The 25,498-nt window shown below is 43.3% G+C and overlaps 1 protein-coding gene across 2 annotated transcripts in view; it reads left to right on the forward strand.

Annotated features, from left to right (window-relative positions):
- Nucleotides 1–25,498, forward strand: part of GRIA1 (glutamate ionotropic receptor AMPA type subunit 1) — a 307,872-nt gene that overhangs the window by 147,129 nt on the left and 135,245 nt on the right. For both annotated transcript variants that reach the window (XM_040498315.1, XM_040498324.1), the window contains exons 3-5: nt 13,480–13,719; nt 16,657–16,841; nt 21,932–21,985. In XM_040498315.1, the coding sequence (XP_040354249.1) occupies nt 13,480–13,719; nt 16,657–16,841; nt 21,932–21,985 (479 nt within the window). The remainder of the gene's footprint in view (nt 1–13,479; nt 13,720–16,656; nt 16,842–21,931; nt 21,986–25,498) is intronic.

Consider the following 25,498-nt stretch of genomic DNA (forward strand, 5'->3'; position numbering starts at 1 on the left):
GCAGCAGCTGTTTCATCCTGTGTTTTGAGAAACCTTACAAAGTGATTCAAATTTTGGTACAAAGGGAACTAAATATCTGGACTGGGGGGGTGAATGTCTCTGCAGAGAAGCAGCTGGGCTTTTGTTAAAGAGTCTCAGTTGGTGGAAATTGTCTAGGAGACCTGAGTTCCAGTCCCTAGGCTGGACAGCATGCTTTCGTGCCCCACCTCTCCCACCTGGAAAATAAGTAAGAAACTTTGTACTTGCAGAGGTGGAAGATTGTTAGAGCTAATTGGATCTCACTTCTCTTACAAACGAGGAAATGAACTCCAAAGAGGGGAAATAATTTGCCTAAGGTCATATAGAGAACCAGCAGCTTGTTCAACCAATCATTCATTCATTCATTCCATTCAGCAAACATGTTTCCATGCCTTCCATGTGCCAGGCACTGTGTAGATGCTAGGACTGTAGTGGTAGATAAAATAGTCATAATCCTTGCCCTATTGGGGGAAATGAAATGACACAAATAAAAACTTAAACAGGATAATTAAAGACAGAGATAAGCTGTGATGGAAATAAGGCACTGCTGTAGAGAACAAAAAAGCAGGCTGTATCCTTTGGAGAAGGACTCTCTGAAGAGAGAACACGAAAGCACAGGCCTGAGGAGTGGGGAGCCAGGCATTTAAAGAGGGTGGAAGAGCTTCCCACAGGAGAACAGCATGTGCAAAAGCCCCAAGGCAGGAAAGTTTGGACTGTCTTGAAAAGTAACAGAAAGACCAGTGTGAAACAGAGGCAGGAGGAGCACGGCCTGGGAGCAGAGGCAGGATAGATAACAGGGGGCCGAGCTCGCATCCTGAAATTTCAAGTGCCCTCTTGGGTAGACTGTTGATGGTTTTTCACATCCCTGTTGGAAAGGAAAGGCAAGTTCATGTTCATAGAAACATTCTATTATTGGTTGAGCATTTGTTTTAAATGAGGTCTCAGTACGCTTTGTTGAGACCATGCATTAGAAGAACAGAAGAAAAGGAGGAAAGATTTAGCTTTTCTCTATCCAACTCTCCACTTGCTTAGTGTTCAGCTCAAGAAATCAGCCAAGGGCAGAGGTCAGGAGTAAAGTCAGACATCAGACAAGGTGGAAGTTGGTTTCTGGTGCTGTCATATCGTTTTGAGATCTGGAACCGTTTGTCTTCTGTAGCCTCATTGTATCCTTCATTCTTGTCCATTTGCCTTCTCAGTGGATACACCCTTGCTGGAAAATGAATTTCACTGATTTTAGGGCACCCTTGGGCTGTCATCTGCAGATTCTGGTAAAACCTTGCCTTGATTGATGGGCGCCAGTCAGGTTCACGGGTGTGTGCTGCACTGTAGGCTTGCCGCTTGGCTTAAATAAACCCATTTATATGCATGATTTTCATAGGAAAAGAATAGCAAATTAGAAGCAAAATACTTTTTTTCTCCTCCTCACCTAGGACACAGAATCAAGATAGCCAAAGGGAGAGTCTGGCTTCACCTCATAAATGATTTATCTGGTCTGCCTTGCAGTCATGGTTCATTCATAAACCAGCAGAAGTTGCTTTATGATGGGGGGAGAGGAGGTATGGAGTGATGAGTGGGCCAAAGGCAGAGGAAGCTATGATGTTAATCTCTCCCACAACCCCTTCCCTTTTGTCAGGATCCTTGCTTTTATTCAATCTGCTCTGGCTGTTTAGCATGCTAGTTCCCAGAGGCTGCCCAGAGGCAGAGCTAAGCACATATAGTTCCTACCTGGACTCTTCAGTGAACCCCACCTCCTAGCCACAGATGAGGCACTCTCTCCCCAGCCCTGGACTGCAACCTTCTCCTTAGCCCTGGAACCCAACCCAAGAATAGGCCCAGCTTGACCTTATCTTCGAATGCAATCCTAACCTTGTCCAAACAGAGCCCTCACCGCAGCCCCTCACCCAGCAATCCTGACTCAGCTCCCACATGCAGCCGAGCCTTGGCCTTGCAGGGTCCAGACACAATGTCGTGAGCCCTCTGGTACACACCCACTTTTGAAAATAAACCTCTCAAAGTGCCTGCCTCTCAGGGTTGGGGTCTCCCCACCTCAGTGTAGTCTGTGGATGTAAGGCAGCGTTTCAGCCGTCTCTAGCCCAAACCTGGTCAGTGCATAGGAGAGGAAGCCTAGAGCTCTACTTGCCATATTGCTGTCTGTGTGTTGACACTTCAGTTGGAGCCTGTCTGTGTGCTGGGAGGCCCCACTGGCTCTTGCACGGAAGTCAGCAAACATTGGCCTTCGGTCAAATGGGGACATCATCAGTTGACTCCGACCCTCTCAGGGTTCCTTTTGCCTGCCCTCCCGACAGTGTGACTAACCACAGTCACCACAGAAGAGCCACGAGAGGTGAAAAAGAAAGGTGGGCTGTCACCTGTTTCTGTCATTCCTCAGCTGCATGATCCTTGGCTCCTTATTCGTACATGGACTCAAGGGTCATCATTCCTGCCCTCCTTACCTTACTGGGTATTCACAAGAGAAAATGGATGTGAGAGATTTAAGAGTCATACAATACGCTGTGAGTTATTATCATCTCTCCCCAGATTTTGCCAGCGTCCCGTCCTATGAGCTATCCAGTAGCAGAACAGCAGAGTAGGAGCTGGCACTCCTACATAGAGTAGGACTACAACCCACAGGCCCAATCTAGCCCATTGCCTGTATTTAGAAATAAGGTTTCATAGTGTAATAAAATTCCACACTCACCTATTTACCATTTGTCTTTGGCTGCTTCTAGCATGGACTAGTTGCAGCAGAGACCGCATAGCCCACAAAGCCTGAGATATCTACTCTTTGGCTCTTTGCAGAAAAAGGTTGCTGATACCTGGCAGAGAGGGCCGGAGCAATGGCCCTGAAATTGGAATACCCGTGTTTGGATTCTGAATCTCCTACTTACTTTGACCTTGGACAAGTTGCTTAGCCTCATTCTCCTCTCCATAATGGGAGGATAACCATATCCCGACTCCATACTACCAGATTAGTAGTAAATGAGTAATTCATATAAAGCACTGAGCATAAGACCTGGCATATACAGCAAGTGCCCGGTATTGGCTGGTAGTATTACCCAGGGAATGGAGGCTCTGGTTTGTGGTACCAGACTTTCAAGGGACAGAATGACATAGCTCAAGGCACAGGCCATGGAGTGGAACAGACCTGGATTCATATCCCAGCTCTGTCACCACATGCATGATGTGTGGAAGATTAATTAATCTCCTGAACTTCAACCTCTTCATGCATGAAATAGAAAAAAAAAATTACTGTGAGGAGCGAATGATAAAATGCAGGTGAAGTGCTTAGAACAGAATTGGGCACAAACTAAACATTCAGTAGAGATAGCAAATACTCAACTCTAATAATCAGAAGAAGAACAGCGTTTTCCCAAGTAGTGCCAGCCATCCAGGATAAACAGGTAGTGCGAAGTTCAGGTATGCTGACATTATGTGAGGTTAGAGGGTCTAACTTGTGAGTAGTGATGCCCTTGATACCAGGTTTTGCATAGTCTAAGCACATGCAAATTAAAAAGACTCTAAACTGGAGTTCGTCACAGAGCTATCTATTGGGAGGCTTTTCTCTAAGGCCAAAAGGCCCTCAGGACCAGTTACCTTTTTAGCACTAATAATCTATGATCCTGTGATTGTTCTTGGACCAAGTGATGGGTCAGGGAAGAGAACACACACACATACACACACACATAAACACGCGCACACACAAACACATATGCCATTATAGGAAATACTCTGAAAGATCCTTTTCCCATAATACTACCTGGGTACATAGTAATGCCAAGTAATTTGCTTTGCAGGATGAAATTGCCCTTATTTTTAATCAGTTTGATGTCCTAAGGGTTGAGTTATGTAATGGGATGTAAACCTTCTTGTCTAGGGAGCACTGGCTAAGGAGACTGCATGTTGTGGGTGGGATGCATTGGGGTAAGCTTGGTTCTGGAATGCAGCCTAAGAGTACAGCTCCCATTCTCTTTTGGCTTAAGGTAACAGGGAGTGATGGAGTTCAGTGGGCTGAAGCATGGCAGCGGAGCGGGGTGTTGTGTATCCTGCAAGCTCATGGTTGCTAGATGGTCAACCTAATTTAGAGGACTGTGAGACAAGTCACATCACCAAGCATTTATGTTTCTTCCCTACTCAACTCTGTGGAGGGCACTGCTTATTGTATATATCAATCAAAATGATGAAGCTGGGGGCGCCTGGGTGGCGCAGTCGGTTAAGCGTCCGACTTCAGCCAGGTCACGATCTCGTGGTCCGTGAGTTCGAGCCCCGCGTCGGGCTCTGGGCTGATGGCTCAGAGCCTGGAGCCTGTTTCTGATTCTGTGTCTCCCTCTCTCTCTGCCCCTCCCCCGTTCATGCTCTGTCTCTCTCTGTCCCAAAAAAATAAATAAACGTTAAAAAAAAAAAATGATGAAGCTGGAGGGCCTCCAGCTTCAAGAGAACTTACACCTCCATAGTGAGTGAAAAGATACAAAGTCAGTTGGTAATATAAAAGAAAAATAATGAGCGCAAACCAATGCAAGTAAAGACTTGGATGCAAGATGACACCAGCTGTCAAGAATAGTATCAATTGATTAATATAGGTAAATGATTCGCATTGACTCATTCTTTCATTTACTTATACAGCAAAAATACTGTGTAGTCATTGTGTGATACCGTCTTGGGATTATAAAGAATAATATAAACTTTGTGAGGGCAGAGATAGCATCTGTCTTATTTGCCACTCTATTCCATAGTATCTAACCCAGAGGAGACAGGTAACAATGACTAAATTTCATTCAGCTCCTTACTTAACCTTGGTATTTAGATGTATGTGACATTTATGGAGCTCTTAATGTGGTCGTGGACTTTACTTATAAAATACTGGCAAAGAGAAAGTTAATAGACATCTGTTGGTTTGATGTGCCCACCATCCGCTTCCTCTCTGTTCACAGCACCTTCATTTCCTTTTGACTGCCATCTTAGTAAGATAGTTAGTTATTCTGTCTTCCCTTGACCAAGGGATAATCCAGGCCCTGAGCATGACCAGGCTTGAACTGAATGGATCAGTTATCACAAGTGGCTAGAGCAGTAGTGAAAACTGAAGAGACTGTCCATGAGAACGCAAATTCCCAAACTTCTATAGTGTCTAACTTCTCTAATGCCCAGGTTTGTATTTTTTCTTAGCTGTGGGCCCATCATATCCTTACAGTAAACTTCTTTTTGTATTACGTTAGTCTGTCTTGATTTTTTTTTTCTTAGAATCAAAGAACTTAAACTAATGAAGCATGGGTGATAGATAAAAAATGACAAGAGGCACAAATGTTTCTATGGACATTTAAAAGAATGAGACTTTTAGACTATAGTTAGGAATGGGGAGGGATAGGAACTTCATGGAGGAGGTGGCATTTGAGCTAAACCTTTAAAGAGGGGAAAATATTTGGAGAGGAAAAAGGCAAGAGGCAGGAGGGCTTTTCAGGCTGGAGCAAGAACATGAACAAATGTCCCAGAACCTAAAGCAAGCCTAGAAACATCTGAGGAACAGCCGCATCTACAACTAGAGCCCAATGAACTCACTGATTGTCCATGTTTGAGGTCCCATCACACCGAAGTCAGAAGATGTTGCCCTTCCCATGTTCCACAGAGTCAGAACCACCTTACCCTCCACAGTGTCTCTCCTTCACTGACCTGAGCTTTGAGATGCTAGAACTGAAATGTCTGGTAAGATCAGCTAGAACTGACTTCTCAGACCAAGGTGATGTTCTGGAGCTCCAGAGGCACCCAGATCACACATGAGGTACCACAATCGTTGGGAAGTGTCAAGTTTACTCAAAGCTGTAGGATGTTTTTCTCTATGCTCATCTCTACTGCTTCCCCCCTTTCTCCCATACTGCATCCACACTGGCCACCTTTCTGTTTCGCAAGCTCAGCCATCTTTTCCTGAGCCTTTTAAGAGCCTTTGTACTTGCTGTTCCTTCTGCCCAAAACCATTTCCCTGGCCCTTTGCCTGGCAGTCTCCTTCTTATGGTTCATCCCTCAGCTCCAGTGTGTGTGCCACAGAGAGGGTCTCCTTGACCATCTTCTCTAAAGTTGCCCTGCCAGAGGCTCTCACATCCCATTTCATTTTCTTCATAACACTTACTGTATCCAAAGTAATCTTGTTGACTGTATATCATTTCTCCCCGCTCTCTAGAACCTAAGCTTAATGATAGCAGGGTATTATCTTCTTATCCAGTGTTGTATCCTTGGCCCCATCTTGCTGCCTGACATCTACTACATGTTCAATAAACATTTACTGGATGGGTGGATGGTAGAGAGATAGAAGAAAGATGGAGAGAAAGAAGAGAATAGTTATATCTGTAGAAGTACACACCTCCAATGAGTATTAAAGTTTTATTAGAGGCCTTCTACCAAAATTAAATTTAAAAAGTTTGAGAAACACCAATTTAGTGTGAACTCCACTCTTTGGGGAAGGGGCCTGTTCATGGTCCCAGATTTGCTTCTTTGCATTTACTTTTCCACAACCATATTGGACACCTGAAGAGTCAGTCTGTTTGTCCTGTCCCCTGCGCCTGGTTTCATGTGTCAGCCACAAAATGGGTCTAATTCCAGAACCAGGGGGCCCAGTCTTTACCTAATTCTCACCCTCATATACAGTGACACATCATTGGCTTTCAGTGCCTGGTAATTAATACTCAGGTTTCCTAATAAATATACAAATCTGAGCAGGGGAGGATGACCCTCTTCTGCATCTCCTTTTGTTGCCATGTCCCAACTGGGCTCCAGGGCCAGCACGAAGAGAGGTCCCTGTGAATCTGAGATGAATCCAAAGCCAAAGTAAAATGCAACATTGACACGTGACGCAGAGACTTAACTTCTCCAGTCCTGGAAAGGCCCTTGGCAATGTTGTCCCTACCCTCCTCCGCCTCTGTACCACATCCCTACCCCAGTCATACTGGATTTCCTGGGGTTTCTCTCAGGTCTCCTCCTCTCTTTCACCTTATTGCCCTTGGATAAACTGGTGCCTCTACCTGGATATCGATACAAAGTGCTTAGTACAATGCCTGGCCAGTAGTAAATGCTCAGTAAACACTGGCTGTAATAGCAGTTATGAACCTTTATTCTATGCTTGAGCCCCTTTTTACTCTTTGAAAATATCCTTTCTTTCCCTTAATGTAAAAACTTTGCTAACCCCTCTGCAAGCTCTATGAAAGCAGAAAATATGTCTGTCTTGTATCAACATGGTATCCCAATTTTCTGGGAATATTAGTTTCTGGTGCTCAATAAATATTTGTTGAATTTAGCAAGTGGATGATAAGGTTTTATCTAGTAAGTAAGAGGGAAGCCCTGGACATGTCTCAGAATCCCTAATAACTGTGATGTTGTATAGAGGGATGGGGACAATTTATATCAATTATGGTAATCTGTTGCCTGTCAGTATTAGATCTTGGATGCAAGACAGCATAAGGGGATGGAGTGCATTCTTACTGCCCTCTGAGTGACGGAAATAAAACACTTTTGACATCACAAGGTTAGAGTCAGATCAGGAATGCCATTCCTACCAACGAGGATAGAAATATTCAAGGAGGAGGATGAATATCTAAAGGTCCCCCACCCCACCCCCGCATCTACTTTCTGTCTCCCTCCCCCAAAATGAAATTGTCCTGTCACCTCATTATCCACTATTTACAATGAGGCTGCCACATTTCCAGGGACTGAAGCCAGGAGCCAAGGAGATATGCTGGTGTGAGAAGCCTTAAATGAAGTGACAATAAAAAGGAGTTGCTGATACAGGAGTTCCCTCCCTGGGAGAGAGCTGTCAGGGCAATGCCCAGGGCTGGGGGATTTATTGATACTAAGTGGATGGTGCCTTAACCAGGAATGATGATCAGAGGTTTGAGTGAACCAAGGATGGATTTGGACAGCCTGTGCTGTGCGTGGGCTTTCCTGCCCTTGCCAGTCCTGCCCTCCCACCTCCCCAGGAGGGAATTCCTGGCCTCGTTTTTTACTCGCTCTGATTGTCGCACACATTCTGCTGCTGAATCTCTTGGAGGCAGGGACCGCGGAACCTGACACCCTGGCCGCGTTCCCTGAACACTCTGTGTCTTCTCTCTTTGCTGGGTCTTTGCTGTTGCTGCTTCTTCTACCTGAAATATTTTTAAAATGTATATATTCTTTCCTTAATTTGAAAAAAGGTGACAGTGTTATATTATTTTTAGGTGTGCAACACAGCGATTCAACTTCTCTATACGTTATGCTGTGCTCACTGCAAGTGCAGCTACCATCTGTCACCACCCAACGCTGCTACAATACCATTGACTATATTCCTGGTGCTGCGCCTTTCATCCCCAGATAGAATTCATATCCGTGCGGCTGCACCCTAGTCCCTCTCTGGGCTGATTCCCACTTATCTGTCAGTGTCAACGCTGTCCCGTCCTCCTGGAAGCCTTCTTTGCGGTCCCCAAAGGCTGGAGTCAGGCATCCCTTCCTGAACCCCGAAATCACCCCTGCCACAGCACTTATACTGAAGCCATCCGCCTACTTTGCTGTCAGGCTGTCCCGCTGCCCAGATGACAGTCCTTGAGGTCAGGGCTTACTTCGCGTGCCACTGCACCTCTGGTACCCAATGAGTGGTGGGCGTTAGATGTCGAGGGGTAGATGGGTAAGCGAATGGACTGATGGGCGGGCCGGAAGAAGGACAGACATGTGTATATACGCTTTGCCATGAAACACACCACCCAGTTATTTTTTGTGTTATTTTAATATCAATGGACCTGAATGCAGTAATGCACCTTTAGGCGGTATCAGAGAAAGGCAGCATTAAATGAGGATTTTCTAGACACTGAAGGTGGCTCAGGTACCAAGACTGTTTTTTACCCAAATTTCTGGGGACAGAGGGAGGCATATCACAGAGGTAAAGAACTCAAGCTCTACGCCCCCACTGGTGGAGTTGAGATCACAGCCGTGCCTTGCACCGGTCCTGGACCTCACTTTACCAATTGTAACCTACCTCATAGGCTGAAGGGAGCCAATGGACGGGAATGTCCTTGTAGGTGCTCAAGTGCCGGCTCCTAATTACTGCTACCACAGGCATTTTACACGCCACTGCTGTCTTGAGTGGATGGTTCCACACAGAGTCCAGCCTGCTCTGATTCAACACCAGCGGAGTTCTGATGCCACTTCAGAATGTTCCCATCTCTTCCTCCTGCCTGTGGTGCCTGACTTACCGTCTCCACCTCCAGCCCCCTTTCTGATTATCCCCCATACAGCGGGTTAAATGGCATCCTGCATAGAACTCAAGACTCTGGATGCATCTAGATTTAGTGCTAGGGGTTTGTTGCAATCAAATCCAAGAACTGAGAGCCTTTAACTGCTTCTGGAGGTTGGAAAAGTACACTGGAGGTTGCTAAAAGTTTGGCCAGCAAATAGCTCAAGTCTTGTCAATCAGTAAACATATTTGAACGAATTAGACTAGCATCTAGGATATTGGAGCCTGAAGGGATGTTACATATGACAGAGTTCAAACCATCATTTTACAGATGGGAAAACTGAAACCCAGGGAAAACGTGGGATTTACTCAAGGTCACAAGAGTAATGTGTTAGGATAAAACCAAAAAGAGGCTCCTCCAGGTCTTCTGACATCTAGTTTACTACTTTTCTTGTAAGACTACGTTTTCTCTTCTGATTGAGTATTTACTATGACAGATTCAAAGAAATGCCCTACAACTACCAATTATATTTCACAGTATTTAGCCATTGACTGCATTGTTGTAGGCCTTGGGCCTACAGAGTGCCTCTCTGTCTCTCTCTCTCTCTTTCTCTCTCTCTCTCTTTCCATCTCCCTGCCTGTCTCTGACTCGCTGTCTCTTTCTCTCTGTCTCTCTATCTCTTTCATCTCTCTCTCTGTCTCTATCTCTGTCTCTCTGTCTTTCACTCTCTCTCTCTCTCTCTCTCTCTGTCTTTCTCTCTCTTTCCATCTCCCTGCCTGTCTCTGACTCTCTGTCTCTGTCTCTATATCTTTCTCTCTGTCTCTCTCTCTCTGTCTCTCTTTCTCTCTCTGTCTGTCTCTCTCTGCGTGTGGCTGTTCCTGCTTGGCTAAGATGAGAAGCTAGCTTGAACTTCGGGTGCCGAGCAGCTCTGAGGCCCAGGTCCAGTCAGGTAAATCCAGGCCAGGCTACCTCCAAGCCAAGCTATTTTAGGGAACAGTGGGTAAGTGTACCCTCTTAGCCTTAGAGGATAAAGCACTCAGTTTAAGAGAAGATAAATTTGAAAAAGGAAAATAGGGAGATTAATTTGAGGGGGAAAACTCCCAGCCTCTTGTGTATCTAAGGATCTGATCGTGTGCTCCTACTCCTATTTCTTGCACCTCCATTTCCTCCTTTGCTTCTAAATTCTAGCAAGAAACACCAGCCACGAGGGCCCCAGAGGCCCAACTAAAGGTGTGAATCCAAGTGGATGACGCAAGGGAATAGATCTGGAACATAAGATTTATATCCCACAGGATAATATTTCATTGCAGCAGGGGGAGAAGAAATCCTAAAAATACCATACAGAGCATATTATAATATGCTAACGGGTTTATGTGCTCCCTCTATCCATTTCACTCAGTAAGATGGATTGTGCTTTTTGACAAATCTATATTTAACATAGGGAGAATAATACACAATGTATGCTTCCTGGTGGGGAAATCCATATTTATGGAAATCTTGATTCTGGCAATTACAATAGATATTTAAAGACAGTACCTATTGTCTGCTGGGAACAGATAGATTGTCCTCATTAGGGTGGAAGAGAAAATCGTATGAGTGGGAAAGAATAAACAACTACTTTACAGGGGCAGGAGGGTCCAGAGTGAGCCAACAGTCATCTCTGTTCGGGCCCAGCTCCCCTTCATACCCCGTCCTGTGGACCCTCTCGCCAAGCATCCGTCATTCATTCATTCTTTCCTCCATTCAACAAATACTTATTAAGCCCTTCCCTGTCCCAGGCACTCTGCTGGTTCTGGGGCACAAGCGAGACCCCCGTTTTCAGGGATTAACATTGACCTAAGCAGCCACAACTATAAACAAGCAAAGAAAAAGGCAATGATTTCAAATAATAAGAAAGATTGAAATAAGGCAGGGTGATGTGACAGAGACTTATAGGCAGGTGTGGGGAGGCTAGGGTCACTACTGAGAACAGATGATGAAGGAAGGCCCATTCTGGGGTGTGAGATCTGACCTGAAATGCAACTGCAGAAAAGGAGTGATCTTTGCAAAGAGCTAGGGCCGAGCCCTGCAGATAGAGGAAGGGAGCAGCTGCTGCTGAGTCCAGGGCAGATTGAGCTCAGAGCCCCGAGGAATAGAACCAAGGCCTGTGCAGCTAGAGCAGGGAGCAGGGAGAGGGGTATAAGGCAGGAAGGTTCTGAGGGGCCAGTTATTCAGGCTCTGAGTTACAGTCAGATGTTTCTTGTGTGCAATGGGAAACCTCAAAACTCACGAGAGGTTTTGCACAAGGAAGGGAAATTGTGTTTTGTTAGTTTTGTGTTGATTTGGTTTTGGGTTTTGTTAATTAAAAAGATACCTCTTGCTTCGGAGGGGTGAAGGGATTTGCTGAAAACCAAATGCCATAAGCCTAGAGTCCATGAGAACTCCCTTCAGATACTGGGAGGGCCATGGAATATGGGTTCAGAGAAGATATTCCATGAGCCTCTGGTCTCAAAGAGTCATCAGTCAGGGACTGGGCACCTTGAGAGGTACTGAGTGCCCAGCAACTGCAGGTATGCAAGCAGATGTTAATGTGTTCCTGCCCGGTTTCCTGGAGACAGTATTCTGGTTTTCAGTGGGGATCAGACACATGACTCATACAGTTCAGTTGCAATCTTTAAGAGATGAACTTTCAAGCCCATTAGCTCCAGGGATTGAATCAGAACTAAGACTCACAATAGGCAACTGGGTACTGGTGGCGAGTTGCATTCTTTAGTGCAGCATAGACCAGAGGATCTTCAATAACATGTTAAAAGTATTCACCAACAAAGGATCCTGGGGACATACAGACTTGACAAGATCTGGGTTAAAGTTGAACAGGATCCCTCACAATCTTTTATGTAACTAGAGTGCAACTTGCACCTCCAAAATGCGGACAAGGTGAGCACCATTTCCCAAGTTTATTTGACCAAGGATGCCTTTTCTTTTTTAAGAAGCATTTTGTTGAATAAGGTTTTATGGAACACATTTGGGCGATGCTTATACAGCATAATTTGAGACCCCACATACAAGGTACTGTGGGGTCATGGAAGCAGACGATGTGTTAAAGAGAACAACAGATCTAACAGCATCACCTTTTCATCTTTAAAAAAAAAAAAAAAAAGCACTGATAATGCCAAAGTCCCAGGGTTATAATGAGAACTAGATAGACTAATATATGTGAAAGGACGGCAAGGTACCCTAAAATACGACTACTGTGATTGAGGATGACTCATCTGCCTCACCATCCATATTTGGAGGGTAATTTCAGGCATGGGAGATAGCTTTAGGGTTGGTCACCTACCCAACTGGGGTGAAGAGTATGAAACCTGCATCCTGTATCCCATATTAAAATGAATTTAGTAGCTAACCAACCTGGGGTTTGGCCCTATGACTTTAGTTTTTTAACTTTATCTTCTAACCAGCAGTGTAATAAAGCATAATCCAGGACTGGGTCCTTGCAAAATGGCTCCCATGGGGGTGTTCATACAGTTAAGCTGTTACTATGTCTGATACACTGGGGGGGTCTGAAAAGTCAACTAGCAGGATGTACAAACACAAAGTGAACACTGGCAGAGAAATGTATACCGCAAGCTAAGGGTAAACCGAGAACATCAATACTTGTTTTCTTCAACATGGATCTGCAGCAAGCTGGCAGAACTCCTTGATTCTGTAACAACTGTTAATGCTTTGCCTTAACATGATGGGCAGTGTCATAGAAAGATGACTGGATGGGGGTTAAGATACCTACCCAACTCAGATATGGCCTAGATGTGCCATCTTGGACATGTTCGCTAACTTTCTGAGCCTTAGTTTTTCCCTTTTAAAAATGATTCAGTCATCCCTCTTCTACATTAAGAAGATCATCGCAGAGATAAAGAGACATATGAAAATGGGAACATATGAAGAGAACATAAGAGAGAACATATGAAAATAGTTTAGTATATTTATCATTAATAAGCATGGCAATGTCTGGCATAGAATTGGGACCTTCTAAATATTGGATGAGACTGATAGACATGTGGATTAAACAGATGGTTGGGTGAGTGGGATGCATAGACATGTAACATGGGAAGGCAGTTGGACAGACTGGTAGGTTGGAAGGACGCATGGATAGATTGGTTGGATGGGTGAATGGCCAGATGATAGATGAATGGAAGGATGATGAGTTGGGATGGATGAACCAGTGGATGGATTAGTTCGGGAACCATCTGCCAGTTTCCTTGCAGCATCTTCTATTAATCCTTCTCTTCTTCTCCTCCAGTCTGTTCCCAGTTCTCTAAAGGAGTCTACGCCATCTTTGGGTTTTATGAACGGAGAACTGTCAACATGCTGACCTCCTTCTGTGGGGCCCTCCACGTCTGCTTCATCACACCGAGCTTCCCCGTTGACACCTCCAATCAGTTTGTCCTTCAGCTACGCCCTGAGCTGCAGGATGCTCTTATCAGCATCATCGACCATTACAAGTGGCAGAAATTCGTCTACATTTATGATGCCGACCGGGGTAAGCCAAGGGTTAGGGGAGGGAGACTGTTGAGATTGGAGAGAAAATTGCCAGAGGAAGGAGAATGATGCCTCCCTGCCTCATTGAAAAGCAAGGGAGGAATGATCCAGAAATTCTTTATTTCTGTGGACTGGTTGCTCATGGCTAATTTCCAACTCACAGTGTGGAAACACATCCTTTGAGAGAGTAATTCTCTTAACACACCATGTCACTCTACAGCTTGCCAAGCTTCCATGGCTCCTGAGTCCAGGCTCAAAGCCCAAGGGCCTCCATTGAATGGCTCATGACTTATGGTGTAGGTGTTAGGAGCACAGACTCTAGAGTCAGACAAACCTGAATCTAAATTCTGTGTCCTCTCCTCTCCCACTGTTTGTCTTTGCACAAGCTCTCTCCGCCTCAGTTTGGGTTAAAATTCAGAATGAGTTGGAGATAAAATTTTCTATGCCTTCATCCCCTCATCTCTATCATAAGATGAACCTAATCTCTACCTCCTAAAGTTGCTGTGAGGATTGCATGGGGTGACTAGAAAGTTCCTGTCAGTGCCTGGGATACAAGTGCTCAGAATCCTCCATACATATTAACTGCCATCATCATCATCACCATCATCACCATCACCCCTCCAGGCCCTTCTAGTTCTGCTCCCACTTTCATTTTGAATTTTATGTCACATTTTCCAAATGTTTCCTATGCCTTTTTCTTCTCTGCATCTTTCCTCATGCTGTTCCTCTTTTCTGGAATGCACCTCCTTTCCCAGATCTACATATGCGAATCCTTCCCCTCTTTTGCAGCTGCTCAAACACTGCTTCTCTATCCCCGAATCCTTAAATAGGAACTTTCTCTTTTTTTCTGATACCTGTGGTGGTTGTATTATACTCTCCTGCCTTTCCCTTATATACTAAACGGTCTGGTCTTCAGAACCTAGTCATTATTGGTATAAATAAATAAATGGATTGTGCAAAGTGTGGAAACTGAGGAAGGGTAGTTTTGCCCTGAGTGAAAGGGAGGTTTTGCAAGAGGTTCCTGTAGGAAGGCTTACAAGACTTTTGAGTAGAACAATGGCTTGTGAGACTGTGTTTTGGGCAATGCTAGGCAGGCATTATTCAATGAGGAGGAGCTAGCAGAAGAGACCCAGAAACATTCTGTTTTCTTCAATTTTCCCTCGATTCTCCTCATTTTGAGGATTTCCCTTCTCAGACAGCAGTCATTGGGAGGATTGCCTGCAGAAGGGATATTTCATGACAGCCCACAGCCTACTGAATCTTGAGGCCTGGAAGGGGCAAACCTACTTCCCCAAATCCAGAAAAATATAATTTTGATTATAGAGAGTCCCCTCTGGGGTTAGCAGAAGCACCCAGGCTCATGACAGGACTCTGCCTGTCTCAGAACTCTGAGCTCAGAGCTCTGCCATTTGCTAGCTATGTGACCTTGGGCCAATGACTAAATCTCTCTGAGCCTCGGTTTTCACATCTGTGGTGCAATGGTGATAATAATGATATGTATCTCACAGGATTAAGTAAACTGAAAACAAGAAAGCTAGTAGAATGGCACCAGACACGTAGTACGTTTTCAGTAAAAGTGAGGCTTAAGCACACCAAACAACTTGTACTAAAAAAAGAAACAGTGACAAGAAGGCGTAACAGAACCGATCAATCTGTAGATGATTCCTAAGGCCAGGCACCATATTGGTCACTGCAGGAGGGATTAGCAGTGTTACAGGGAGACAGAAATGATGTACGCACAAAAGACTGAGGAGTAATGCAAGAGTGAAATAACCATCTAAAGTAGGCAGGAAATTGACTTCCATCTTCCCCTCTAAAGATGCCTATACTCTGAGAATTTGGGGAACCTTAAATATGTTCTATTGGATGGCAAGAGGGATTAAGGTTACAGATGGGATATATGTTGTTCATCCACTGACCTCAGAGAGATTATCTTGGATTATTCACGTGGGCCTAGTATAATCACAGGGGCTCTCAAATGGGGCAGGTGGAGGCAGGAGAGTCAGTGTCAGAGGGTGATGTGTGACAGGCTTGACCAGTCACTGCTGGTTTTGAAGTTGGAAGGGGCCATAAACCAAGGAATGCGAGCAGCCTCTAGAAGTTGGAAAGGTGAGAAAATGTTCTCCCGTAGAACCTCCAGAACGCAAACGCAGCCCCATCAACACCTTGATTTTAGCTCAAGAAGATTCACTTCAAACTGACCTGTGTCAATATAAGATGATAAATGTGTGTTGTTTTAGACCGCTGAGTTTGAGGTGATTTGTTACAGCAGCAGTACTAAACTAAGACACCATTTATGTCTTAAAGGCGAAACAAAGTAGCATTGAGTACAGGCTCCTCTGTCCTTTAACTATAAATCAGAAGAGAATAATTTAATTCAGTACCCACTGATTGAATACCTACTATGTAAAAGGCAAAGTATTAGGTATTGATACATATCAAACATTCATGAATTTACAGTTATTAGGTGCCTATTTGGATACTGGGTTGGCACATTTAATAAGCAGCTACTAAATGCCCAATAATAATTAATATTTCTAAAATCCTTGCCATGTATCAGACATTTTCATTTAACACTCATGATGACACTGAGGTAGGAATTTTTAACATCACCATTTTGCCCTTAAAAAAAAACTAAAGTTTGAAGAAGCGAGGTAGTCTGTGCGAGGCTGTTTAACCAGCATATTGTACGTAGCATGAGGATTTCAGCCTTGGGTTCTATTTTAATCACACTGCCTGCTAAATTCTGGAAACAGAAGCACAAAAGAGACCCACTGCCTGCCTTCAGTGAGCTCAGACTTGCACAGTGAGAGAAAGCTGGAGCTGAGCTTGGTGGACGAGTCAGGTTGGGGGAGACAAGGGAGGTGGGTGCTGAGTGGAGGCGGGGTGGTACCTGTGTATCCTGATTGCCACTTCTCTTGTCTTACCCAATTTCCAGGTTTGTCCGTCCTGCAGAAAGTACTGGACACAGCTGCTGAGAAGAACTGGCAGGTGACAGCAGTCAACATTTTGACAACCACAGAGGAGGGATACCGGATGCTCTTTCAGGACCTGGAAAAGAAAAAGGAGCGGCTAGTGGTGGTGGACTGTGAATCAGAACGTCTCAACGCTATCTTGGGCCAGGTAGTAAGAGGAGCAAAGGCTCAGAGTGGGTGAGGGCAATGGTTTAAGAATGGGCTGGATGGCCTTCTGCCTTGAATGTGACAAAGAGAGCTCTTGATTAGATGAGATAGGTGACTTCCTGGTATTCCGTAATTTATAAATTTTAATTCTGAATTTTTAAAAAAATTTTTAGTGTTTATTTTTTTGAGAGAGAGAGAGAGAGAGAGAGAGTATGTATGTGTGTGAGTGGGGAAAGGGCAGAGAGAGAGAGGAAGAGAGACACAGAATCGGAAGCAGGCTCCAGGCTCTGAGCTGTCAGCACAGAGCCCGACGCGGAGCTTGAACTCACGAACAGCTAGATCACGACCTGAGCGGAAGTCAGAGGCTTAACCGACTGAGCCACCCAAGCGCCCCTCATTCTGAATTTTTATGAAATAGCACAAACAATGAGAGACTTGACAGTAGGCCTTCAAGTTGTTCTCAGATCAGTTGACCAAAAACTTACCCCCTTGTTTCCCTTTATGGTAGAAGGGAGATGACGTTGCACTTTAGATCTCGCGAACATGGGGAACACAGCCTGGAGAGCCAGATTCCTGGGTTTAGCTCTGGGTTCTGTCACTCCCTGGTCTAGCCATCAGCATCTCATTCATTTGGCCCACTGACCTGTCTTAAGAGTCCAAAGCAGCAGGAAGCACTTCTCTTCCTCCTGTTTCCTTGAACACATTCATGTGTCTGAGAAGTCTATTGATGGTACATTCTGGGAAAGGGCACTGTAACTTCAACTGCTTTTAGCCAGAGGTCTCTAAACCATGGTTCTCACCATCATCAGAGCTGGAGCATGTACCCACTGTACAAGTAACAGGCCTCTGTGTCAGTCTCCTATATTTATGAATGACACCAGTGTGTTCAGGTGAGATAGCAAGAAAGTAGATAAAGATAATAGTTTTAGGTACTTGACAATATGACAGAGCTTGTTGATGGCCTTTCAAGACCCTGGGACCCCCATCAGGAGTCTTGCTACCAGCTCAGCAATCACTCAGAGGCCTCAGCAACAGAACAGAGGAGATTTTAAAACTCAGGGATTGTTTAAGGCATTAATTATGTAGTCTGCTCTACAAAGGGTGGATCTGGCCTCCCTCTTGGAAAGAGAAGCCAGCAAAAATTGTTTCCATGAGATGGGAGTTCCCCAGATTGGAGTCAAGGGATTTGAAAGCTGGTTAAATGAATCAGTATAGGAAAATGGTTAAGCAGAGAGAACCTGGAGACAGAGTGGCTTGGAGATAGAACCCAGCTCTAGTATTTACTAGCAATGGGGTCTTGGGCCAGGTTTTTCATCCGTGCCTTGGATTCATGATCTGTGAAATGGGCACAATAATAATTACAGCTTCCTTCAGAGGGCTTCTGTGAGAGTGAAAAGAATCTAGTCATGTAAAATACCTAGAACAGAGCCTGCCCCACAAAGAGTGACATATGTAAGCATTTCCTACTTTTGCTTTTTATAGCACCAGCTAGTACTGCCTTCTTGAGTTATTTCCCTCTTTGGGCATAAGTGTCCTCATCTGTTAAAGAGGATGATGGCCCCTGTTCTACAAAGCTGATAAAAAGATTGGAGAAATAGGAGTTGGGAGAAGTGCTGAATGATAATTAGGTATTCTTAATAGACTGATAACTTGCCCTCTGTTGTAATAAAGACAATAGCTGGTGCCACTATTTTCTGAGCACTTGCCACATACCAGCACCATGCCAAGCCCTTTCCATGCATAATGCCACCTCATCCTCATATCAACTCTATAAAACTGCTTCTATCAGTCCCCCTATTTTCTAAATGAAGAAACAAGGGACTATACTTGCCTGGGATTTCACAGCTAGCATATAAGAAAAGCAGGAAGTCAAACCCATCTCAGTCTGGTTATAAGGCCCAACTTTCCCCAAAATATTGTTTCAGCCTCTGCTGTTATAACTACCTGTAGTTATACCTTGTATAACTACAAGACAAACTTGTTTTGTAAGGAAGTGACTTGTTTATGTGGGCATTTTAGGGTATAGTATATTAACTCAACCGTTAGATTCTTCTGTTCTGAAAAAGCAAGACCAAAGAGCTGAAAGGATCTTACAGATCATTCGGTTTACTGCGTGCATTCACACTTTACAGATGGGATAACTGATGGTCACATTGGTTGATTTGCCTTGGGTTCAGACAGCTAGTTAGTGACAATGGTGAGTCTCGAGCTTGCAACTAATAACGGCTGGCAGTCTGACAGCTTGGCATTGAGCATTCGAATCGGGATCTTTTCGGTCCAATACAAACGTCCTGCCTAACCTAAAGAGGGAGATAGTGATTCTAAATTCCAGGTGGGGAATTGCCTATCTGTCTCCAGGCTCCCAACTAGAATATCAGCATTAGGAGGGCAAGGATTTTTGTTTCATTTTCTTCCCTGTGGTATCCATGGTGCCTTGAACGGTGCTTGGTATGTTGTAGGTAGTCAATAAATATTTTTTTGAGTACATGGAAAGAAGAGGGAATCAATGAAGGCTCTAAGGAAAGATCCCAAATGTGAGATAGGTTTGAATATTTATAGGTAGACATTGGCTGGATAAAAGCCATTAAGTTGGAAAGGAGGGCATATAGGGAGGCCCAGAGGGCATGTGAGGGCTGAGGTTGCTAGGATGATTTAATAAGCCAGGTGAAGGATGCTGAGTGCCTACTGGGAGACAGTGACAGAAGGATGAACACACGATCGTGACTATCTTTGGAAAGCATTCTAAGGAGTTTGGGGTTTATTCTGTAGACAGTCAAGAATCAGAGAAGGTTTGTGAGCAAGGAATTGGGTTATTAGAATATAATGCTTTTTCAATATATTAGACACCAAATTATATAGTGGAATCATTAAGTTCAGAATGAGTTAGAGATGAGAGACACCAGGATTAGGCCATCCATCACATCACCCTGTTTTACTGTCTTTGTAGTGCTTCTAGCGTGCTGAAATCTTGTTCACTTATCTGTTTATATATTTACCATCTGTATCCCTACTAAAACATCAGCTCAGCTTCTTGAGGGCACGAGGACCTTGCCTCTCGTATTCATAGGTTGGCCCCCGCACATAGCATAGTGCTTGGCATATCGTCCATGTTCAATAAATATCTCTTGGTTGGATTAATTAATCAGAGAAGGTTATACAGAGTAGCTGGGATTAGAGCTCAGCCATAAAGGTGATGAATAATCAGAGAGAATGGGAAAGGACATTCCAGACACAAAGATTATGAATTAAAGCAATACAGTGGAAATGAGCTTTGAAAGAATGGGGTCAGCAAGGCTATGGGCTCCAAGTGAAATTATACATTACCCTCATAACACCCATTTCAGTTTGTAAGCTGGGGGCATTCACCTCTTCATCTATTTACTGTGGGTTTCCTTCCAGTAAAGTGGGACCTCCGGAAGAGCAAGTACCACATGACTCACTTCCCACGCTGTCCGCAGTGCAGTGCTTGGTACATAGTAAGCACTTAATAAATGTTTGTGAAAGGAAGGCAGGAAAAGAGGGAAGATAGAGCAACGGGTAGGTAGGTGAATAAATGGGTGGAAAGGTTGGCAATATGTTGAACCATATGAAATTACTAATTTTTATCAATCAGTAGTCATCATCATCTGTTGCTTATGTTTCAATTGGTAATTTCATCTTGCAGAGGCTATTCTTATCCAATGCCTAAATGTGGTAGGCTTTGAAATATCTTTTATTTGCCTGTTTTGTGTTTACTAGAAGCTGAACAGGTTTTTGATGAAGGCATCTTATTGTTGAAAGGGTAGCAAACCGTTTGACAAGAAGATGGAAAAGTAATGAAAAATTATTAATAAAACTATCATCCCAATAGTATTTGAGCTCCATGGTCTGGAATTTCACAATCTATCTACTGTTTCAGAACATTCATTGTGTGTGCTTGCACTTAATTATTCCCAACATAAAAAAAATATGTGAGCTGCTATGCACATACATCCAATTAAGTAGATGTCTGAATGTGGATTTTAATAACCTTGAAAATTTATTCAGTTAGACAAGAAGCCCAAGTGCTTCTCATATGTTTTATTCCTTCTTGTAACAGTGCAGGAGTGGAACTGAGCAGAATGTTCTAACCCCAATTTCATGATTAAAAAATAAAGAAATAGATCAAGTTAACTTGCAGGCTGAGCTCGGGCTAAACCAAGACCTGGTCTTAGCTATCCCTCACTGGGTAGTATGTCTGGCTGCCCGAGAAAACCTCTGGATAATTCTTTCCACAAACATTCCCCCCCCACCACCACCACCATGATTACAAATAGTTTGCACATTCAGGATGGAAGGGTTTGGGGGGACCCTGGCTCTTAATGATTAACCACAATCAGGTGTTTGTACAAAGACTCACAACAGTCAGGTTCCTATCCTAACAGCGCTACCTGACTACTACAGGATCTGGGCAAATAATTTCCCCTTTCTAGGTCTAACTTACACTCTGTATAGTCAAAGATCAGACCAGATGACCCTGACATTCCCTTCCAGCTTCCAGGTTGAGTGGTCAGTTAATGTCTGGGTCCTCAACTGGTTTAGGGAAGAAGGCATAATATTCAGGGAAAGAAGGGACTGGGATCTGAATATCATTCATGCAAGGAGTTCAAGATCAAGAACCTATCCATCTGACCATCCACCTACACCCATCTGTCCATCCAAGGAGCAGATATTGTCATGACAGTGACAGGAAATTCAACACAGCATAAGATTCTTACAAGAAAATAATCTCCATCTAGGGAAAGGCTTTATGGAAGAAGTGAAATGAGCATTTCGTCTGAATTTGGGGGGTTATAATAACACTGCCCCACCACTGGTATCAGACAAAGCTGATTTCGTATTCTGCATCTGCCACTTAATAGCTGGGTAGCCTTAGGGAATTTATTTAATCTCTCTATGCCTCAATTCTCCATCTGTAAAATGAGTATATCAATAATGCCACCATCATTGGATGTTTGTGATATTGTAGTTTCAGTACATTGTAAGCATTCAATTAATGTTAGCTGCTATTATTATTACTGTAGCATTAATTGCTAATCTGATTGATGAATCCCTTCCTGCTGTGTTTCGTAGATTATCAAGCTGGAGAAGAATGGCATCGGCTACCACTACATCCTTGCAAATCTGGTGAGTACAGTATACTCAGGCTCTCAGCTTATATGTCTTTGCACATTTGGGCCCTAGCTTGCTTCTGTGATCCCCGGATGATGGGAACTGCGTGATTGGAGAGGGCAATTCAGAGCTGCAATACTAAGTTTACCTTTTCCCTTCCACATCCACACACTATTGGTAAACCTCTAACCTTCCTTGGAAGAGACAGTCATCACAATTGCAGATTTAATGAGCTCTGCCCCTTGACAATAGGGACAAAACCACCACATCTTTGAATGATACAAGATGCTTCCACCCCACTGTTTTTGATCCTTTATTTTGACACCAGTGACAGTTTTACTGTTTATAAATAAACATTAAAATCACAATTATACTACTATTGACAAATCTTTAACTGGAAGCAGTTTTCCAACATGAATGATATTATGTCAATTTCATTTTTTGTTCCCTTTTCTAGGTGGTATAGATTAAGCCTGTCTTTTTAAGAAATGTTTTCATTTTAATATATTTGAAGTTCTTTTTATTGGGCACGATTATTTTCAATGTTGTGAAGATTTGATTCATCAAATAATTTTTATTCATACTAAATTTTACTTAATAACAACATGCCATTATGAGTTTTCTTTTGTGGCTATGATTTCTGGCAATTCTATTCTTCCTAGGTCATGTTTTGACCATATACCTTTTTTTTTTTATTACGAAGTTTGATTCTTCTGGAATTTTATCCAAAACCAAACACAATTTCATTTTGCTTTTAGTCCCATTTTTTATTTTATTTTTTTTAAATGTTTTTTTTTTAATTATTTTTGAGACAGAGAGAGACAGAGCATAAGCAGGGGAGGGTCACAGAGAGAGGGAGACACAGAATCCGAAGCAGGCTCCAGGCTCCGAGCTGCCAGCACAGAGCCTGACACGGGGCTCGAACTCACGAACTGTGAGATCATGACCTGAGCTGAAGTCAGCCGCTTAACTGACTGAGGCACCCAGGTGCCCCGGTCCCATTTTTGAAAGAGCTTTAAGAAGATGTAATTCATATACCATACTATGTGTCTATGTAAAGTATATAATTCATCGCTTTTTAGTATATTAACAGAATTATAAATCTAACTTTAAAACTTTTCACCCAAATCTAAATTTAAAACTTTTTCATCAGGGGCACCTGGGTGGCTCAGTCGGTTGAACATCCGACTTCGGCTCAGGTCACGATCTCACGGTCTGTGAGTTCGAGCCCCGCGTCAGGCTCTGTGCTGACAGCTCGGAGCCTGGGGCCTATTTCAGATTCTGTGTCTCCCTCTCTCTGACCCTCCCCCGTTCAAGCTCTGTCTCTCTCTGTCTCAAAAAAATAAGTAAATGTTAAAAAACAAAAACAAAACTTTTTCATCATCCCAAAAAAGAAACCCTAGACCAATTAGCACTTGCTCCCCATTGCCCTGCAAATCTCCCAGCCCTAGCCAACTAGCAATCTACTTTTTAAGTATTTGCATATTCTGGACATTGCATAGAAATGGAATCATACAGTATTTGGTCTTTTGTGACATGCTTCTTTCACTTAGCATAATGACTTCAAAGTTCATCCATATTGTAGCACATATAATACTTCACTTCTGTTCATTGCCGAATAATATTCTGTTATGTGGCTATATTGCATTTTGTTTACCCATTCATTTGTTGCTAAACATTTGGATGTTTTTCACTTTTTAACTATTATGAATAATGCCACAGCTTTGTGAATTATGAATTTGAATTATGAATAAGGTACAAGTTTTTCCCTTGAGTGTATAGCTAGGAGTGGAATTGCTGGGTTATATAGTAACTCTGTTTAACATCTTGAGAAACTCCAAAAATTATTTTCCAAAGTGGATATATTTCCCATCAAGTCAATAATAAGTTTTTATACTGATTAAAATATTTTAATCAATAACACATTTTGCCATGTGACAGTATGAGCAATTATCTGTTTTCCCCAATGTAGTTTTTTTCTACAAAGTTCGCTTATTATCCCGGCTTGTCTTTGTAATTTTCTGTTTCTATTAAGATGTGATTTTTAACTTTTTATCTATAACAAAGTGTATCATGTTAGTTTTAGGCACATTATTTTGTATCATTTCTGTGAGTACTATTAATTATTAATGGCACAAAAGATTGCTATTTTCTAGTTATTTCTGGAACAAAGGTCATTAGTAGAACAATGACATAGGGTCTGGCTGTAGGTAAGGGGCAAAATTGCAGAATCTAAAAATGGTGTCACAGTATCCTGCCTGAGCCTTCAGTTCTGTTATTCTTTTTTGTTTGTTTGTTTGTTTGTTTGTTTGTTTTAAAAATGTCTACTTATTTATTTTTGAGAGAGAGTGCAGGTGGGGTAGGGGCAGAAAGAGAAAGAGAGAGAGAATTTCAAGCAGGCTCTGCACTGTCAGCACAGAGTCTGATGCAGGGCTCAAAGTCATGAACCATGAAATCATGACCTGAGCTGAAATCAAGAGCCAGACAATTAACCAACCGATCCACCCAGGCGCCCCTTTTATTCTTTCTGACCTGATCTCCATTTTCAAACAGGTCCCTGCCTAAACCTTCTTTCCCTTCAAAACTCCCTTGCCTTGGCTGCTCCAATATTTCAGACACAGGACTGGAAATAAGAAGGGCTTATTGAAATAGGTTAATTTAGACCCAGACATTAATAGCTAAATATGCTACTTTTCTCAGAGGTATTTGCATTTTAAATGGGGGTGGGCTGTCTAGAGACTTTTAAGGAACCAAGAGTCTCACCCTAAAAAAGACATTTCCAAGGATGGAATTTCTGACTTTGTAATGAAGCAAAACCTTGACATCCCTCAAATCGCAGATCCTTAGGGCTAGAAGGGACTTTGGAAGTCATTGCCATCTAAAGCTCATTTGCTCGGAGAGAAACAGAACCAGCAAGGTGGCATGGCCAGGGGCACACAGCGGGCCAGGAATATAGCTAGGCCTACCACCAAGGTTAGCCAGCAGCATCCAAAGCCTTATGCACTACTCCAGGATGCCTCTCAGTACACAAGGTGCAGGCACCCTGCTGCTTGAGAATACACAGAACAGTGGTGCGGGCATGCATAATCACCTCTCTGGGGTAAGATAGAAATTACATATCAGTGGCCTCAGAGCCACCGAAAGACCCCAGATAATTAAGTTGCCAGCCTCCATCTGTTGCCAAGTGACCCCTTGGTCACAGCATCACCAAGTCAGCCCCTTGGGTTTCTGTATCCTTCTGATCTGGATTCTTCTTCTTCTGACCTAATGAGCTCTCAGATCCTTACAACTGCCAGCTAATAGGATGCAAATTGCATATACCATCCAAATACAAAAGACTTACATGTTCCAATAGATTAGTTGATAATTAGGCTTCAAATTACTAATTAATTCAGTTCGAAACATAGGCGAGTATGCGGTGTGTGTTTTTCTTCCTCCTTCAGAGAAATAACGCAATTTATAAGATGATAATTTTTAGAAATTCCGCCACATAATTAGCCTGCTGCTGCATGGAACTGACCCCCTCCT

This window comes from Herpailurus yagouaroundi, unplaced genomic scaffold (genome assembly GCF_014898765.1).
Source record: "Herpailurus yagouaroundi ecotype Mexico unplaced genomic scaffold, PumYag 29, whole genome shotgun sequence".
Classification (NCBI taxonomy): Eukaryota; Metazoa; Chordata; class Mammalia; order Carnivora; family Felidae; genus Herpailurus; species Herpailurus yagouaroundi.